The following is a 344-nucleotide window of genomic DNA, read 5'->3' as shown; positions in this document are numbered from 1 at the left end:
GACTGTGACTGCAGCTCCTGTTTCAGGTGCCGACAGCAGTGGGGAGTCTCCCGAGGTCGAAGGAGAAGGCGTTGGAGCAGCCGGCCGAGAGCAGGACGCGGCCGCGAAAGGCGCGGAGGCCGCTGGAGACAGCGAGGAGGACGGCGAGGATGTGTTCGAGGTGGAGAAGATCCTGGACATGAAGACGGAGGGGGTACGTGTGCGGCGCGGGCGGGGCCGCGGGGCCCTCCCGGATTCGCGCGCGGGGCGGCGGGCGTGGGGGCCTGGAAGGGGCGTGTGGCCGCCGGAGAGGAAGCCGCTGGGGGGCGGGGTTGCGGGCGGCCGGGGCGCCGAGCGGGGGGGGG

General features: G+C 74.1%; 1 protein-coding gene across 1 annotated transcript in view; it reads left to right on the top strand.

Annotated features, from left to right (window-relative positions):
- Position 1: 1 nt before the first annotated feature.
- The window catches only part of MPHOSPH8 (M-phase phosphoprotein 8), a gene marked incomplete at its 5' end in the record, with an annotated part of 61,413 nt that continues 61,070 nt past the window's right edge, over positions 2-344 (top strand). Inside the window, one exon of the mRNA XM_077774697.1 lies at positions 2-193. Coding sequence (XP_077630823.1) covers positions 2-193 — 192 coding nt within the window. The remainder of the gene's footprint in view (positions 194-344) is intronic.

This window comes from Crocuta crocuta, unplaced genomic scaffold (assembly GCF_008692635.1).
Source record: "Crocuta crocuta isolate KB4526 unplaced genomic scaffold, BGI_CrCroc_1.0 scaffold277, whole genome shotgun sequence".
Lineage (NCBI taxonomy): Eukaryota > Metazoa > Chordata > Mammalia > Carnivora > Hyaenidae > Crocuta > Crocuta crocuta.
This window is presented reverse-complemented; position numbering and strand designations above follow the sequence as displayed.